Genomic DNA, 17,056 nt, shown 5'->3' with positions numbered 1-17,056 from the left:
AAAAATTCTAGTTTGTGAGCTACTGGCATTAAAGTTGTGAGCTCCTGCATAAAATAGTTTGCTGTGGGGCCATTTTTCCTGAACTAAGACAAAAATGTGAGTCAGAGGCTAAAAAACAGTGAGCTAGCTCACACTAACTCAGGGAACCCTGGATCATTCCTTTCAGTCAATGGCTGCATTGCCTTGATATCTGAATGTTGCACAGATTTTGGCAAATATTAAAAACAGAAGTACATTTTGTGTAACAAAAGATACTTGTAAATGCTGAATGAAGAAGCTATCTGTGCTTCTTCAAAATGTTCATGATCTTTAAAGTCATCTTTCTCATAGAGGTGAAATAATTGCACTCCATGGGCAGATCTTTCCACCTACAGAAGCACTCCATTGGTCCAAGACAGGCTGTCAGATTTAACCTATACATTAGTCCTCTCTCAATAAAAGTACATTCTTAATCTGTAGTTCTTCATATTTTGTTTCACAAATTTCTACAGGCCCCAAATTTTGCATACTGCCCACTGCCTACAATATTACAGTACAGGCTAAATTTAAGTTTCTCACCGACTTGGCAATAAAAAACAAAACTTTGATAAATAATCAGACAATAATGGAAACATTATACAAAATTCAACATTTGGTTTAAAAACTCCAGGGTTTGGCTGGCACAGAATATCATGTGATGGAAAAAGACATTTTTTAACTTTATATGTTTAAAACAAGTGTTGCAATTTGACTAATCTTTAGCTGCAATAAGAGAATGTAGCCCAAGTTGGTGTTGATGTTAGATCTTTATCCTTGGGATTTAAAGTTATTTTCAAAAGGAAATATATTCCACATTAAGCCGCTCTTATTTACAGATAGTATTAACTGTGAAAGCTGGATCTTGAGCAAAGATACACATTGCAAGGATTCTGGTTAAGAACACACACACGGCCATATCTTCCTGAACAGTATTCACACAGATCTTTGATTGACCACATCAAATCAGGTCTGACTCAACATGTACGATTTTGTATGAGAGAATTAAAATACAAAACATTTTCTACTCTTGGCACATTTGAGCTTCATTTATTCCTAGTTCAAAAACTGGGAATTTAATAGAAACTCCTCAAGAAATCTGAAAAAATAAAATGAAACTACAAGTTAATCTTGATGTGTTCATAAAGGCATTTTTTCGTGTTCATATAAATAAGCTTTATACAACACTGGCATGAAATATTTTAAATAGCTTTTGAACTTGAAAAATATTTCCACAGGGTTTTTTTTTCTCTGTACAATCACCAGTAGTATGCACTCTTCAACTTCTTCCCAAGTGTACATCAGGTTTTTGAAGAAAGTCACTGGTGAAAATGGAGAGTCAGATGCAGTACATTCACTAGTGAAACTACCCAATGTCATCATTGTTCAATAACTTAGTCTATTGACCATCCGATTTGTTCTCCTCCAGTGGAACAGGCTCTTTTCTTGCCATAGTAGCAAAGAGTGCATCCATCATTCCCAAGACTTCTAGCAGTTCCTCCTGGTAATCAATCTCCTTTTCTACAATATTCTGAAGTTTTAGAAACTGCTTATCAACAACAGCAGATTGTCCAACCACAGGCATGTAGATATCTGGCAAGGGAGGGGGGGGGGGGGAATAAAAGTTAATGTAACTTCCTGCTTACATCAGGCTGTAAAAGTTCTAAGCACAAGGAATTCAGTTGCACAACTAAGATAGTCAACAAAATAATTTCAAGTAGAACAGAATTTTCACAGGCAACTGCATCAAACCATTTGTAGGCAGGCAACAGGCTCTTGACTTTTTAGAAAAGTCATTCCAGTTAGTCTTGAAGGTGCACATGGGTTCTTCTTAAACAACAGGAGAGATCCACAGGAGAAGTCCTACTTTCACCCTCACTTCATCCCTTCCTCCTACTTCCCTTCCCATCACCTGCAATTGCTGTGGCCCCTCCAGCTCTGCTTGATGCCACTGCGATGTCCTCTTCTTTGTGCAGGCCACTATTTCAAAGGCCCTGTGCCAGAACTCCAGGTGGGTGCCAAAGCATGCATTGTGATTGCTATGACAATCCACATGGGTGGCTAAAAGTTGGCCAAGGTTTTTTCCAACACAATGCATAATGATTTTCCTATCCATACAAGGCCAGCCATTCATTATTAGATACAATTTCCAGGATTCTTAAGAATATACATTTTGATTTTTTAACAAGACATTCTAAGTCTTTCTGTGAAAAGCAAACGCTTCTTATCAGCATGGTTCTAAATATAAATGACTACATTATATTTATTCTCCTATACAAAAGGGCTGAGTTTATTTTGCAACTCTAAGCAAGAATAAGAAGTGTTTACTTTGATACTGTGCACTTGGTTCAGTTATCATAAAATCCTGGCTTCCTTCTCCATATGTATTTTTAAAAGGCAAAACTCAAAGGTTTTATAGCTGTGAGGACAGACTTCAGAGAGTGGAAAGCCTTGACATACAATGTCAAAGCAAGAGGCACTGGCTGCCCACCTGTTTCTGGGCACAATTCAAAGTGCCAGTTCTAACCTTTAGGGCCCTAATTGACCACCTCCTCCCTCCAGCCCACCAGTTAAGAGCTTCAGCACAAGCCCTGGTCTCTATGCCCCCACCTGCAGGGGTGAAGCATGTGGCAATTAGAGGGGGTTTTCAGAAGTGCCTTGCCTGTGGAACTCCCTTATCCTTGAGTCACTCCTGATTGCATACCTTACTCTTTTAGGTGACAGGCAAAAACACATCTTTGCAGCAGGCTTTTAATTAAAAATGACCCTTAACATCAAATCCCACTTCGCCTTCAAATTTCACTTCCATTTTAGAGTATTTATTGAATCATCATGAATGCCCTAATATAGTCAAGGATATGAACATATGGTAACTTTTGTGATTTTTGTACATCTTGATTTTAGTTAGTTACCTTTTGTTATGAAATCGGTATGCTCTATTTTTGCTATGCAATTTTACCTATTATTCTTTTCCATATTTGGTTTCTTCAATCGCTGATGTTGTTATGCTATGCTATTTAAAATCTGGTTTTGTGTTGGTGTATGGTTCTTTTTCCCCCTCTAAAATTCAATAAAATGTTAATTCACAAAAAATGACCCTTAAAAGATCAAGCCCTTATAGTCTGTTTTTTATTTTTAGCATAACAATTGTTTTGAGGCTCTTTTTAAGCTGCTTAATACAGTTTTTACTGCAGTGCAAGTCTAGGTTTTCTCCAGGTATGCTATTCCAGAAAAAAAGAAAGAAAAAGAGGACGACCTCTTGCTATTTGCATACAAGATACAGTTATATCCAACATACACACAAAAAGTAAATGACTTTTTTCAAGGTGGGGGGGAGAGTGTCTTACAGTCATGGTAGCCTTCCTTTCAAGTAAATACAGCATTTTCTGCCCTGATGGGTTTTTAATAGTTATCCATGTTTTCATTATGTTATTTGGTAAACCATCTCAAGCAAGTACTCTGGAGAGGTGATATTCAAATTGTCTAAATATATACTCAATAAATAAATAGCTCTTTTTTAAAAATTCCATCCTCCCTTGTGACTAACACTAGAAGGCATGCTTTCAGCCACCTGAGCATGAGTCAGCCTTACAGATTAGTGCTGTTGGAGATCCGTACTCACCTATAATCATTTCTGCAACATTTATTAGCACAGGAGCAAATCTTGCATCAGTCACATGCCTGCAAATTAAGTTTAAAAACCCTGTTAACCTTTATGTTCCAGTCCAGGAAGTCTAGCCAAGGCCCAAGAACCCTCCTTCTTTTGGTTAGTGTTCTAAGCAAAACAAAGCTCACACACTTCAGACCAAAAGGGGAACGTTGTAGGAGAAGGGGGAGAGAACTGACAGGAAGCCAGCTGAAGGAAGCAAAGTAGGAAACAATGACTATGGAGGCCTGGAGTTGCAGAAATGGAGAATGGAGGTCTGGCACAAAACTGAGAAGTAGAATTAGAACTGCACACCATTAGAAATGAGCAAGCAAGGGTAACTTGGGATACATTCCAGCAGGAAAGGTTCATCAGTGGCCACTGGCCATGATAGCTACAGGGAACCCCCACATTCAGTGGCACTAAACCTCTGCAATCCTTTGCTAGGAAGTAACATCAGGGGAATACATTAGCTTTTTGGCCCTATCGGCCCTCTGGTTGGCCACTGTGTAAAACAGGGCACTGGGCTTTAATGGACCACCAGTCTGATCCAGCAGAGTTCTTCTTATGGGAAGAAGAGAAGAGAGTTTGAATTCCTCATGCTGCTTTGATCCAATCAACCAATTATTTGGCTGCAGCTTTCTAACTTAGATGTATAAATGGTGCCTCTATCAATATTTGCATTGCTGGGGCTGTCAATCGCCAGCTTCCATATCCTGGCCTCTCTTTCTATTTACCCTTGATCATGAAAGAACTTGCCAAATGTTTCCAAACTCTTTCAAAACCATGGATTTTGAAAATGAAATTCACTATGGAACTTCTCAACATACAGCATGACATATTGGCCCAAAGAGCATCTCCTAAGCATTACCTTATCAAGAAACTAAGGAGTACACTGAGCTGTTTCTCATCGCGTCCCGCAAGTGCATTTTTCAATGTGCCTCTCCGATTCAGTTCCTGCATGACAGCAACTGTAACTTCAGGTGGGTTTGATCGCACAGGGCCCTGGAAGCACAAAACATTCAATAGCGCACCTTTCTAGCTGACCATATGCTTTTACACTAGTCAGACTTCCTGCTGGCCCACATGGGAAGAGGAGTTCATGCAGAATATAACTGTTTACCTTTCAAAGTGACTCAAGGGGTACCTTGTAAATCTCCAGCTCCCAAAGTTCTGGAAGCCTCAGCTACAAGGGACCAACAAATAAGCCAGTCTCCTAAGTACTTGGATGGGAGACCACCAAGAAAGTCCATAGTCACTACACAGAGGCAGACAATGACAAACCACCTCTATCTGTCTCTTGCCTTGAAAACCCCAAGGGGTCACCACAGGTCAGCTGCAACTTGACATCACTTTACATGCAGCAAATAAATTGCACGTTGGTTGCACTCAACCAACACAAGAAGTTTTCAGTGCAACAACCCATACTGCACTGAGGTGGAGGTCATGCAGCTGTGGCATGAGCCCCTGAAGAGAAGTGGTTGCATGAGGCACGTAAGAACAGCTGATGGACATGTGTAGAAATGTATGGAGCAGGGACCCCAAATATGAGGTATGCACATATGCCAATCACTGTTCCCTCTAAGCTGAGTTAGCGTGAGCTAGCTCATGGATTTTTAGCTTCTAGCTCACACATTTTTGTCTTAGCTCAGGAAAAATGGCCCCAGAGCACAATTTATGCAGTAGCTCACAACTTTAATACCAGTAGCTCACAAAGTAGAATTTTTGCTCACAAGACTCTGCAGTTTAGAGGGAACACTGATGCCAATCATATTGCTGTGAGGTGGATTCAAGCACAACTGTCTACAGTTACACATAAGGCCCGGCCTTACAAGACTCTTTGACTGTAAAACACAACCTCGGATCAAATATGACATGTATGCGAGTCTGTTCCTTGATTCCATTCCTCCTTAAAATGTATGAATATGCGGCAAAGCCTCACGAGTTCAAATGGGGAGCAAGTATTAGTTTGCAAAATGCTGTGCCTTTCCCAAGAATATTGCTAGATTAACACTACCGGGGGGGGGGGGGGGAGGAAGCATGACAGGGCACTGATCAACCACTATGCAGATGTATCTTGAATACACCAGTGTAATCCAGAGATACACTGGAATAGCGTCCCAGTGCTACACACTGGCTTGGCCCCCTGTCCCAGCAGCAGAGTGGGCAGGCCTACGGAAGTGGCAGGAGTCAGTCAGCCTGGGAACATCCCCAGCCAGCAGCACAGAGTTACTCCCATAAATCCTATGGCATAGCCCAAAGGCACCCATGCAGGCCAGAAAAACTACCTCCCCACAGGTGCCATGTTCACTGTTCCACATCCCTCTTTGGCAACTTCCTCTCATTCCAGGAGCAGTGGCTGTACCAGGGCAGACATGGCAGATGGCCCCAGGGCAAGAAGCAGCCCAGTGCTCAGCCAGCGAGAGGCTCCACCCTGAGACCTATTCAACATCAAGGCTGGTCCCAACAGAGGCTGGCGGGGGGGGGGGCAGCCTACCAGGCAACCACCAACTGATAAACCCTGCCCAGAACATTATTATGTTGACTCCCAGAGATCCACCTACCACCTGGGTTGCCAACCACCAAACAGGCCAGACCACCCTCAGAAGTACACCCCTCCCCCAAAGACCATCTATGTGGTGAAATATGACTGGTCCAACAGATGACCTCTCTGGACCATCAGCCCCCCCACCATTCCACCTTTTTGATCCATCCTGAGACATAGCAACAGAACCCACCAGAGGGTTATCTGCTTCATGTACATCCATATGGTGGCACTAATGTTTGTCCTTGCCCAGCCAGGCCCTCTCCAGTGATCCATCCACATGTCACCAGCAGCAGGCATCCAGAACTGTCCATGACAACAGCAGGACTGGCACAGCTCTGCCCAGAAGATCCTGCCATTCAGCACCCAGAGCCCTGCCACACTGGCCCAGAACCTCTCCACACAAACACACCAGCACTAAATCTGAGAGGTGGATAAAGCATGGAACTGAGGCAGACACAAGGGAGTGACAGCAATGCACACGCATGCAGGAAAAAATAATACATGCTGCAGCCTCCATTTTGTTTGGGTGAGGCCTGTGGTGCAGAGATGTTTGGTGCTCTTTCCCCTCTACCCAGTGCCCCTGGGATGAGGATCCCATGGCAGTTTCCCTGTGGTTGGTTAGTTCCCCTTGTCATCACAGTCTCACCATTGTATCCCTGTGATAGCTTGTGGGCACAACAGGGGTACTTGCCCAATCAATTACCTGTGTGGATTCCCTTTAGGAAACAGACCAGCTCTCAGGATTGCACTGCCTGAGGAATATAGCACAGACCTTCACAAACCACAAAGTAGCCAATTTATCTGAGAATGTTACAGCTTGTTGTACTGTGCATTCTAAAAGACCACCCAAGTAACGTTACCTTACCTGAAGGACAGCATCCAGGGCCTTGGAAACCTGGAAACTTCTCAAAAGTTGGTCGTATTTTTTCAAGTGATTTCTTACAGGCTTTGTGACAAGGAAATCCTCCTAAAAAGGAAAAGATCACAGTTCATGACAGAGACTACAAAAAGAAAAAAAAAAGAATCCACATTATTGTAATTATAACTTCTATCTTACATTTTTCTCTCACCTTTTCACCAAGGCACTCAGAGAAACATAGGTACCGCACTTCTCCCCTTTATCCTCACAATGATTTTGTGAGGTAGGGCTGAAAGACATGGCTGAGACACAGCCACCAATTGAGCTTCCTGTCTAAACAGGGGTTTGAACCCAAGTTTCACAAATTGTACTGCTTGTATTACTAACAGTTGGCACTGGGAGACAGCATGGTGTGGTGGTGAAGAGTGGCATACTCTGATCTGGAGAATGGGGTCTGATTCCCCACTCCACATGAAGCCTGCTGGGTAACCTTGGGCCAGTCACAGTTCCCTCAGAACTCTCTCAGTCCCTCCCACCTCATAAGTTGACTGTTGTGGGGAAAGGAAGCAAAGGAGATGTAAAACTCCCTAGGATATAGAAAAGCAGGGTATAAAAAGATACTCTTCTTCTATTAATATAGACAGTTAAAAGCACATGCAAAAAACTGTGTGAGAAAGGAAAAATACCTCTTTGAAGAGTGTAACAGCCAGCCCTGATTTTACAAGCACTTGTATTAAAAACATTTTTTTAAAAAAAAAAATCTACTTGTATTAATTGGGGGGATTTTATAAAGTGCTCAAAAGGCTTTCTAATGTATTGTAGTTCTGATGTCCCCCTAAATCTTGCTATACCATATGTCCTATTAAAATTGTGAGCTGAAATAAGCCCTGATGTTTGCATCCTGTGGTCTTGTACCTGCTTTGGCAAATAGTTTCTTCCTTTTACAAATGTTCGATATGTGGGCCGCCTCCTCCTTCCAGAAGGCTGCTTTTCTTCATGTTTTCGATGTTTGATATTCAGGATTCTGTTTGTCATGCCAACAACTAGGGTTTCATCATTTGGCTAAATGGAAGAAGAAACAGGTTTGCTGAACCCAGGACTGTAGTTCAGGGATCATTTAGGAAATGTTTTCCTACAAAACTGCCATATGCCAAGCCCAACCACTGGTCCACTGAGCTCCAGATTCTCTACTCCAACTGGCACCAATTCTCCAGATGGAAACTCAAGTATGGTGTGAAGACACATGGAGCAAGTTGGGTCTGGATGGGAACCACCCCATGTATGCTGCATTATATTGTGGTGGAAGAAAGGTGGGATTCTTTCTTTCCCTGCTCCTCTGACTTACAGGTCTTGAGTAGTATCCGTCAGATCCAGATGCAAGAAAGGAGAAATTCAATCAAGCCAGAGAACAAGGGCATGTCATATACACGATGTCCTGTTACAGGCTGCCCAAGTTCTCATGGCCTGAACAAGAAATTTAGTTTTCAAAAGAATGTTTTCTAGTCTAGAATCTATTAAAAATGTAGTAACTAAAATATCTGGAGGAAACTCGTTGCACTGCTGCATAAGGATTTTAATCCATTTCTCTCTAGCCTCATTATACCATGGACGTTCAAACAGAACAGGGGTCACAGTTTCTATCTTGCCTAAATCACAACTGCAATATCTATCTGAGAAGGGCATCCCTAACATACGTCCTTCAAAAATGCAGCTGGTAGCACATTTAATCTTGCAAGCATAACCACTCATCTATACCCTGGAACTATGAAACTAAACAGATATTTTGGTACTGCAAAGACAGGTGGGAAACACATATGGAAAGAAAAACAAACATATCTAGCTTGGCAGATGGTACTATTATCTAGCTTCATAATCAGCTGCTTAATAGTCTTACGGGATAAAGACCATTCTAATATGAAAACCACATTCTCTAGACACCCCAAAATATTCAATTTTTATGCTATAGCCTGATTCCATGAACTGGAAAAGTGATCTAATATAATATAATAAAATCCTCAGAAAACAATTTGAGTTTCAAATTTGCCAGTATACAGGCTGTAGTTTTGACAGAATGCTGACCAAGTTTCAATCTAAGGTCTGCACCAGCCACAGATTTTGGTATCTCACAGATGTGGCACAAAAACTGTAGTAGTGGCCTCTATAGCCTCATTTATCTTATGGAGAAAAGTGGAATATTAATCCAATAAAAAAGTAAACAGAATAAGCAGACAAAGTCATTCCCAGCACTTGCTACCTTTCACTAAAGCTGTTAGGGACTGAGCATGGAAACATCTGCTTACAATCAATGTGCTGTATATCACTAAACCCTGGAGCTGGCTGTGCTTTGTTTGATTCAAAGACACACATTTAGATTACTTAAGAAAGGCCTTAGAGTAAAAGTGTAGAACACTTTCTCTAGAAGGCACCAGTCAAACGGCACCCCTGCATCTGAAGCGATTCCAAACTCAATGAGGAGGAAAAACAGAACCAAGAAAAGTTACTAAGCCTAGCAACTGCATGGCTTGGAACTTCTCACAATTAAGGTAACTCACAGATAAAGATACTCCAACTATTTCCAAGATACAATCCAGCATCCTAATCACCTGGCTACCTATCCCAATAAGTGAATACACAAGGCACAACACAACCTGAAAATAATCTCTTTTTGAACAGCACTTGCTCTTCATTATGTGTATTTTGCAAGCACCAAACTATTTCAAACAGCCTGACTCACATGACACACAGACATAGAAGCATTACTTGGTAGTGTGGCTACACTAGATTTTCAATGCCATATGTAACCACAGTCCTAACTGGACAGAAACTTTGGAAATAGAAGGATGCAATGCCATAGATAACTCTGCAGCAGCGTGCCAAACCATAGCAAACGATGTCCCATCCAGCAAGAAGCATTACTGTACAAGTGCCACTCACTTGAATAGGACCTGCATTCCACAGGCACTGTTATCCTATTCATACAATATTTCCAGTACAATCCCAAGCAGAGTTACACCTTTCTATGCCCGCTGACTTTTATGGGCTTAGAAGGATGTAACTCTGCTTAGGATAGGACTGTTCTTCTTATTCATACAAAATTTATACATACAACAGTTTTGAGATACTTAGTGACCAGAAGACCTTTTCATCATACATACTGCTAATGCAAGACTGAGAATGGAGGCTTCGTAGAGAAAGCTGTGAACCACTTTGTAGGATGTTGTACTGTATACCTTCACATGCCTGTGGGGATAAAAAAAATAGCTTAGCAAGTAGTTAGATGACATCTCTGAAGAATTTAACAGAAATTTAATGTTCACCATACTGCTGATATCTTGTCATGGTCTGAGGAGTGAGGAAAGATATTGAGACCAAAACAGAGCTAAAATGCATACAAAAGTGTCTACTAATAAACTGGGTTCCCACAGGCAAACTGGCATCATGCAACTTAAAATTCTCATTCGGCATTGCAACTGCCTTTTCCAAATTAAATTAGAACAAAGGAGATTCAAGAATGTATGATTGACAAAGATTCAAGAAATGTACATGACTTGAAAAGAGTTTTCAGGCATCTCTATTCCCTCACTGACTCATGACGTTCCCAGGTTACTAGAAACCACAAGAGGCATTTTCAACTGCAAGCATCTGCCTGAGAGGCATGTCATGTCTCAGTTTTGCTTCCCATTACATCAATACAATTGATTGGGATGCAGAGAGCTTCACTTTTATTTCAATGTTGCACCTACTCATAAAAATAGCCATGGCCAGACAGGATGGCAGGCAGGCTCTTTCTTAAGACACACATGCAGTCCACCAAGGTTAACCCAAATTCTTTGGAGAAAAATTAAGACACACAGCCATGTTTTTCTGTCTGTAGTAGTAGAAAGGAGCAAGAGTCCAGTAGCACTTTACAGACTTAACAAAATTTGTGGTAAGGTGCGAGCTTTTGCGAGTCACTGCTCACTTCTTTAGATAACACTGTGAAGATGTGAGCAATGACTCATGAAAGCTTGCACCCTTCCACAAACCAAATTCTGTGCTAAGAAACCTACCATAAATCACACCTACAATGCATGCGTTTGCACACCTGATTCTTTTCCTTCCAATCATGTGGAAAAGGCATGAAGCCCCATCTTTGACCTCCATGACCACCTCATATTTATCATGCATTGCTCACCAAGTCTCTTTTTTTGAAATATAATCGAGAGGAAGTTTTGACATTCACAGGACACTAAATTGGGCACATAAGGCTGAAGTCTACACTGGCAACCAAGAATACACAGGACTCCCATGTATTAAATTGTTCTCATAAAAAGCCAGGAAAATACATGGTGAGAAGTACAAACCTATCTAGTGAGCCAGACAGCAGCCTCTGACCAGAGCTGGTTAGGCACAAACAGGTTACAGTTTTATGGTGATTTCTCAAGGAAACAAGTAACTGCCCTCCTCTAAGGATATCCCATATTTTAACATACCGACCACCTGCAAGTGAGAGAACAGAGACTTTTATTTGCACACCCATTGCTTCACAAAAAGCAAACTGAAAATGAGACAACTTAAATTAAGAAGAGTCACAGACTTTGATCAGGGTACAACCAAAGCCTGATTACATAAACAGCATGGCTTTTCTTGGCGGTCACAGACTGTGCAGGTGATTCTCAGAAGCTACGACCAAACCCTCCTGAAATATTCAACCATGAGTGAAGCATAATTTACAACAGTATGTTTTTGTCAGTGTTGCCCATATTACCAATGAGATAAGAATTCTTTGAAGACAGAAATAAAAGCAAGCTGCAATGCAACAGGAAAAAGTAAAAGCAAGTTTGGCTATTTGATAACATACCTGCAGTCACAAGAAGACCTCCAGAAGGAAAGAGGTTAACACTTTCCACTGGGTGCCCATGTTCTATCGTCACCACACTTTTTTCTGTCCGGGTATCAAATACTTTCACAGTATGATCATAAGAGCCTAAAAGTCATCCCAGAAAAAGAAAAAGTTTTAAATCCTTCAAAGATGTTAAATAGAATGTTGCTCTAGGTACAGCCAGATATACTGTGCTAGATCATAAGAATTACATTTATTAACGCTTTAAATAAGCACAGTCACACCAATTACAGTGAAGTAATGAAACATAAGCTAGAAAAATAAATCAGTTTAAAGCAGCCAATCTGGCCTACCAGAATACAATCAAACATGCAAATATCACATACAACAAAATATTCAGGCACAGAGTTAAATGAAATAAAATGCAATACGAAGCAACTGTAAAGAGGACATTCTTCTGAATAAGCAGCAATTGATGCAGTAAATTAAATAAATGAGTTTAACTTGACACAGGTAAATCTAACCAAACCCACAAACCTGTTACAAAGAGATCTGCATTCAGTTTACTAACACAGCCACATCTCACATAGTCTGTGTGCTCTCTATAGGTGATGATTTCTGAGGCGGAAGAAACATCCCACACCTTGGAAGTGTAATCATCTGCTCCAGACACTATTCGGTATTTATCAGATAGGAAGCCGGCAACATGTACTGCTCTAAAAATAAATAAAATCCAAATATTAGCCCTCTACAAATACTTTGCAAAATACAAAAAATGCCTTAGGGGAAACAGATGGTGTGCAAGAGCTTTCATACCAGCTCCAGGACTTTAGCATCCTGAAATATGTCTAGAAAACTTGTACAGAATGAGCAGAACCTAAATGGCTGCCTGTCTACAGCTAGGCACCATGATGAATTTATTAAAAAGCTAGGTGAAATTTCCGAGGAATACTATTTTCTCAGTCTCTCATCTTCAATGCTGGGACAGCAATACTGGCCTACATTACAGCTTGTTATAACGACTGAGAACATATGCTCTTGAGCAGAGAACTAATCTTAGCAGAATCTCTGCTAAGCAAACAGCAATGTACACTTGAAATGTAAAAGTATAATATCACATTTACTGCTTAAATTAATACACAGGGGCTAGAATGGACAAGCCATTTGTTTCAGAATAACTTACAGGAATACATCAAAGCAGGAAGCCACAATGCATATACCTAAACTGTGATCTCTTACTTGGTATGCCCCTCGAACTGTCTCAGTGCTGCTCTCCCACCAATGTCAAAGAGTCGAATGCTGCCCTCTTCACTGCCGGCTACCAACAGCTTCCCATCATCTCTATATGTAGCACTGTATGCAACATCTTTAAACCGAGAGAAAGTTTTGATTGGCTCCTGCGAGTATCGACCATAGATGTGAATCTAAAACAAAATACATTTCACCTGTCAGCCAGTTTTAGGCAGAAAAGCAGCTGAACAAGGCTTGTAGTATGATGCTGGATGTGAAACAGAGCATCCCTGCCCAGCAAATCACTCCTGGAGGGAAAGGGTAGAAGAGAAAGCAGGCAAGAGTGCAATCCCAGGAGTGGGCAGAATGAGTTACTATGGGCATTGGGGAAAGATGTACTGCACCCCCACATAGGGCCACTCTCAAGGAAAGTAAGCCACTTGTGCCAGGATGGATAATGGGAGAGGAGGGAAAGGATGCCCTGAAAAGTGGTATTTTAATCCCCCACCCCCTTAGGTGACAACTTCTATGTGAGAGAATAAAGTGCTGAGCCACAATTCTGAAAATCTGGGCTACACCAGCCCTAGTACTTGGCTTTGTCCTTCTTCAACACCTTTGATACTTGCACTCCATTTCACTTTGGTCAACAAGACTTAATGAGGGCCATGGAGGTCCAGTACAAGTTGAACAGCATGGTTCTATCCCGGGTTCTGGCAATATTACAACAGAGACAGACACACTTTGACATAGATCATTATATAAAACTTAATTCCATAAAGACTTTTTTTCTGATGCAGTAATCAATCTGTCCCATTTGTTCATTTCCAAATGCCTGACTTTGTTTTCTGTAGCCACACCAGCAATTTGCAGTTTATTCCTTTATCTGAAATCCTTACCCTTGAGGAAGCTGTAACAGCATAATTATATGGACGGACTGGAGAAAAGTCAATTTTATTCACTGCACCAAACTCCTTTATCTGAATGGGAGCCTGGAAAAAGGGAAGCACAAGTTTTATACAGTTCATCTTTGAATTTTTTTTCACTAGCAGAACAGTTACAAAAATGTGAAAGAAGCAGAAATGTCTTTTAAAGTGTTTTAAGATTACAAAAATTTGTTGATTTTGAAAAAAATCAACAAGGTTTTAAAAATCTGTTTTGTCTTTTATGGTGCACTCCTAAGCAAAATTGGACTTTGAAGGGTGTAACTCTTCTTAACATGGTACTATTAGTACTGTAGAGAGATGCGCATCTGCTACAACACCACTTAAAATACAATGCATATGAACTTTAAATTTGTTTTAAAAACATCAAATATTGTCATTTAACAGAAATGTACTAGTCAAATGCTAACCTAACTTAAGCGTTTTACATTTTGCAACAGGAAAAATCAAGTCAAAACACCTAATGTTTTCAGATCAATGAGAATATAACCATTTTCTAAACTCCATAATTAACTATGCATTACCTTGTAATTCTTCCAGTATAAAGTGTCCTCCGTTACTTTTTCGCCAAGTTTTGGATAAGTCTGTACTATGACAGGTTTGTAGCTAGCCATTATTCCTTTTAGATAATGTTTCCTCTGGTAGAAAAATAGTACGTTTCAAGCCTCTTGGAAAAACAAGAACTTTGCTGAAATGATAAAATAATGCATTGTTAACTTTCAACTAATTCACACATTTGTTTCAGCTGTATACCAATGTATCGTCCCTTGTTTTGTGTAAAACTGCTTCTCTTGCTATGGCCCACGCTCTTCACTACCTAAAGGGGAGTGGCTTATAATCACCCTCCTTTCCTCTCCCTGTGACCACTTTGCTAATCTGAGCAATGCCTCCTGAAGGTGCCACCCTTGCAAAAGGATAAAATTGGCAACTGTTTCTTAATGCACATCCTGTGCAGTGGCTCCCGCTTTGTGGAATGGCTAACCTGAAGTGATCAGAAAGGTTTGACAGAATGGACAAAACAGAAATGCTCAGGAGGCATGTTTACAAAGGGATTAGAATGGTAATATAATGGAGCAATACAGGAAATCAATTTTGTAAGAGACAGAATCATAAAGTTGGAAGGAACCTCCAGGATCATCTAGTCGAACTCCTTCCACAATGTAGGAAATGCACAAATACCTCCCCCTAAATTCACAGAATCAGCACTGTAAACTAGTATGATATAGTACTATCTCTGAACATACAATTGTATGTATTATATCCCTTTTTGCTTCAATGTCCTCTACCTCTGAAACTCCCTTTTTTCATTATGGTATGGCATGCCTTAGATCAATTTTAATTTCCACTGTTCTTTCAGTGCTGTGATCCTAATCCTACTGCATTTTTATTGGAGATTTTGCTGTCAGATTAAACTGGTTTTGTAATCTCCCTCAAGTCCAAAAAGTAGCCTATAATACTTAATAAATAACGATAGGGAAAGTAGCAAGCAATATACATTACAATCGTATAGCTGCAACATTTATTTTCTATATCTAAAGCAAAATGAAGAACAACACATAGTTCAATTTAAAACCAACATTTCACCTAGAATACCATGTGTTAGCATCAGCGCACATGTAAACTAAGTGATTCTCAACATTCCACATTGTCAAAGCACCTGCAGGATTGAAGTCTAAAGAATAGCCATAAGGAAAAGAATCACTGTTTGCATAAGCAGAAGAAATATGGAACAGAAGTTGGGGATAACTAATTTCCATCTATCATTGAACAACTCTCATTTAACAACAGTCATCAACCTCTTCCTAGTTTACTTAAAACTGCAGGCCTTAGACAGGACTTCTTAGACAATCATATTCTAGCCAACAGCATCAGGTACTAGTAAGAGTTTGCACAAACTTTGCAGATTACAAATACCCTGGCAAAAATAGGAAAGAATGCCTATCATCCTACTACAGACCACAGGGTTTGAACTAGCAGAAACTGGAACAGGAAAGGAAGCTCAGGTTCCTGGCTGACAGACTCAATATCTCTGCACATCCAACTGATAGCATGGTGTTTTTATAACAACAACCAATTCCATTTTAGGTATTTTTGTAAATGACTTGACAGTAAAACTAGTAGTATAATGCCTTTGTACAAACTTATTTGGTTTCATTTGGAATATTATGACAGCGCTGCAAAATTCATATCATACAGCATATGCGAGAAAGAAATGGAATCGAGGAGCTGCAACATGAAAAAAAACATTAAACAGAGAGTGTAGGGAAGTAGTTCTTCACTTCCCGCCAGTTGGCCACTGCTGAAAAAAGCAAGCTGGACTACGGTGAACCCTCGGTCTGATCCAGCAGGGTTCTTGTTACATTGGGTGCATTCATACACAATAAATAACATGCTTTACAACTGGATTTTTATTGTGTGCAAATAGCAAAATCCACTTCCAAAAAGTCGCTGTGTTTTTTCTGTTGCGGGGCGTAAGTTACAGGAAGGACCACCGCCGGCTAAAATCCAAGCACCTCTAGGAGGAAAGCAGACACCTTTGGGCTTCAGCGAAAAGGGGGAAATGGAGGCTACTGCAGCTTGCTCGCCCCACGAGCCCTCCGTGTCGGCCCACTGGGCTTCTTACTTACCCCCGAACGCCACACTACTTTCCTTCTTCACCCACCAGAAGTCACGTTGCTCCGCAAGGAAGTCGCCATCACCACAGCCCACCTTCAGGAAGACGAAAACGTCATTACTGTCGTCACAAGCGCTGCGCCACAGCTTTCGGCGCGCGCGCTATAATGTCGTTTTCTTTCCCATAGAGGTAGAAAAAATAAGTCCACTGAGTCCCTTCCGGTGTCGAATTCAACACCACCATCTACAGGGCAAGAAGCATCATGCAAAGAGGAGAAGCTTTTACGGTACCCGGTGGAGTTCATTTATATTCGTTATTCCCGACACATTCAGTCGCTGTTGCTATGGTTTCACTCTGAGGATCTGTCCCTCCCCACCTATA

At 40.9% G+C, this 17,056-nt stretch overlaps 1 protein-coding gene across 2 annotated transcripts; it reads right to left on the bottom strand.

Annotated features, from left to right (window-relative positions):
• Positions 1-766: 766 nt before the first annotated feature.
• Positions 767-17,030, bottom strand: UTP15 (UTP15 small subunit processome component). 2 transcript variants are annotated; one of them, XM_060235806.1, is made up of 14 exons: positions 16,966-17,030; positions 16,689-16,770; positions 14,586-14,749; positions 14,017-14,109; positions 13,130-13,314; positions 12,428-12,606; positions 11,909-12,034; positions 11,412-11,547; positions 10,224-10,308; positions 7,984-8,130; positions 7,075-7,176; positions 4,533-4,666; positions 3,638-3,696; positions 767-1,608 (listed from the first exon to the last, which is right to left on the bottom strand). In XM_060235806.1, exons 3-14 carry the CDS (start codon positions 14,673-14,675, stop codon positions 1,415-1,417), a joined length of 1,530 nt encoding a protein of 509 aa, XP_060091789.1. In that variant the 5' UTR covers positions 14,676-14,749; positions 16,689-16,770; positions 16,966-17,030; the 3' UTR covers positions 767-1,414. The 2 variants fall into 2 exon arrangements, with proteins under 2 accessions (XP_060091789.1, XP_060091788.1); XM_060235805.1 differs by having other exon boundaries at positions 16,689-17,030.
• Between the last annotated feature and the right edge of the window lie 26 nt (positions 17,031-17,056).

This window comes from Heteronotia binoei, chromosome 4, assembly GCF_032191835.1.
Source record: "Heteronotia binoei isolate CCM8104 ecotype False Entrance Well chromosome 4, APGP_CSIRO_Hbin_v1, whole genome shotgun sequence".
Classification (NCBI taxonomy): domain Eukaryota; kingdom Metazoa; phylum Chordata; class Lepidosauria; order Squamata; family Gekkonidae; genus Heteronotia; species Heteronotia binoei.
The sequence above is the reverse complement of the archived record's forward strand: the minus strand, read 5'-3'. Positions and strand labels throughout refer to the sequence as shown.

What these genes read in the sequence shown, in the direction of transcription:
- UTP15 (XM_060235805.1), bottom strand. Translation starts at nt 14,675, where the DNA reads ATGGCTAGCTACAAACCTGTCATAGTACAGACTTATCCAAAACTTGGC. An exon ending in TTCTCAGTCTTGCATTAGCA is followed by an intron (nt 8,131 to 10,223) that starts GTATGTATGATG and finishes TCTTCCATTTAG; the next exon opens with CCAAATGATGAAACCCTAGT. An exon ending in CTCCTTAGTTTCTTGATAAG is followed by an intron (nt 3,697 to 4,532) that starts GTAATGCTTAGG and finishes CTTAATTTGCAG; the next exon opens with GCATGTGACTGATGCAAGAT.